Genomic DNA, 1,847 nt, shown 5'->3' on the forward strand with positions numbered 1-1,847 from the left:
CCTCGCCGGGCGCGCGCCCGCCTCTGCGCCCTAGACTCGGGGTCCCAGCCACGGCCCCCTGCGCCAGGCTCTGGTCCAGCTTCCGCGCTAGCGCGGGTTTCACGGCGAGCGAAGGCGCAGCCAGACACAGCCCCGCGGCGCTGCACAAGCCCGTTGGGTTAACTGCACACGTCCACTGACCCTTAAGTCCCCCTTCGGGTCACCACACCGTCCTCCAGGCGGCGGGGCCTCCGCCGCGAGAGACCCTGCAGCTGCTCCCGCCCGCCAGACGCCAGGGCAGAAGTCCGCGCCCTTCGCAGGGCCCAGGCTCCGCCGGCCCCTGCGCCAGACCCTGCCGTAGGAGCCCCAGAGTCCACATACAGCCGGTGCCCACGCGGGACAGCAGGCCCAAGCGGTCTAGCCGCAGTCTCCCCCCTCCAAGAGAGCCCCAGCCCGAGATTCCCGGGCTCTGCCCCGTGCCACCCCCGGAGCCTCGGCCAGCTCTCTCCCCCAACACCGCGCTCTCCCCTCGGCGTTTCCCCTTTCGCGGGGCTCCGTCAGGGTAACGGCGCCCACGCGATGGTGGCGACGTGTGGGCTCCCAGGCCGGCGCTGGGCTTTCCCAGCGAGGAGCCGGGCACAGAGGGCGCCCTGTGGGGGCCCGACACTCGCGGGCGCGAAACCGCACACAGGCCCCACCAGCGGGTCCTTGGTACGGAGGAGCCGGCCCTCCACTAGCCCCCACCGGGGCGGCCCCACGCTTCAAGCCCCGCTTCCCTCGCGGCCGGCCCCTCGCGCCCAGCCCCGCGGCGCACCCACGGGCGCGTGCACGGCTCAGACGCCACCCGGGGCTCCCGTCCCACAGGGCTGGACCCGCACCCGCAGGCAGCCAGCGGACGGTCCGCGTTGCAGCCGCGTCGGCTGCGGCCCACCCGCCCCGCGCACCCCACCCGGCGCGGGCTTCCCTCGCGGCCGGCCCCCACCTTGTGTCCTCTGTAGAAGGCGATCTCCTCCGCGTGGGCTGTGACTCGGGAGTGCAGGTGTCGCAGGTGGCCCTTCCGCTGGGCCTCCTCGGCCACCAGCTTCCCGAAGCGCGGGGAGCAGCCCCGGAGCACCTTGGCGGTGCTGCACACCACCAGCCCCGCCAGCAGCGTGGGGCCCACCGGGCTGGCCCCCCGGGACAGGGCCGTCTGCATGAGCGTGTATGAGGTCAGGATGACGTCCAGGATGGGCTTGGTGAGGTTGGAGTACAGGTGGGCCACGGACTGGGAGAACAGGGCGATGTCCTCGGTCAGGGACTGCTCGGGGTTGGCCAGCCTGCTGTCCATGGTGGCCACCTTGTAGTAGGTCTGGTTGGTGAAGTAGGTCTCGTAGGCGTGGGTCACCAGGCGGGTCCTGAAGGCCAGGGCCAGCTTGCACTCCAGGTAGCGGATGGCGCTGTTGACGAAGGTGGCGGGCACGGCCACCAGCAGCCACTGGACCAGCTTGAGCACGAAGGCTCGCGGCTGCTTCTCCACGATGCTCTTGACGATGTTCCCGTCCAGGCGCGCCACGTAGATGGACAGGAACGTGCGGGAGACCAGCGCCAGCGAGTGCAGGCACAGCCAGCCCGTCTCCGAGGTCGCCAGTCGGGGAAAGAGGATTTTCCGGAGCTCCAGCAGCTGCTTCAGGAACTCTGCATCCGCCGCAGTGCGGTCCCGGGCTCTGGCCGGCGGCTCCTCGCTCCGCGGCCGGCCTCAGGCGCCTGCCCACCGCGGGGGAGAGGGTCTTCAGCGAGGCTACCTAATTCCCCCACAGCTGATAATTAGAGGAGCCTGGATCTGAACTGAGCGGCTCGTCCCGGGGGGCCGGGTCCCAGCGTGCTCCACC

General features: G+C 71.5%; 1 protein-coding gene across 1 annotated transcript in view; it reads right to left on the reverse strand.

The window, feature by feature from the left end:
- Positions 1–199: 199 nt before the first annotated feature.
- Positions 200–1,847, reverse strand: part of LOC105854523 — an 8,958-nt gene continuing 7,310 nt past the window's right edge. The window contains exons 5-6 of the mRNA XM_012734158.1: positions 858–1,713; positions 200–629 (exon numbers count right to left, since the gene is read on the reverse strand). Coding sequence (XP_012589612.1) covers positions 200–629; positions 858–1,713 — 1,286 coding nt within the window. The remainder of the gene's footprint in view (positions 630–857; positions 1,714–1,847) is intronic.

Source organism: Condylura cristata, unplaced genomic scaffold, assembly GCF_000260355.1.
Source record: "Condylura cristata isolate star-nosed mole 26May11 unplaced genomic scaffold, ConCri1.0 scaffold00048, whole genome shotgun sequence".
Classification (NCBI taxonomy): Eukaryota; Metazoa; Chordata; class Mammalia; order Eulipotyphla; family Talpidae; genus Condylura; species Condylura cristata.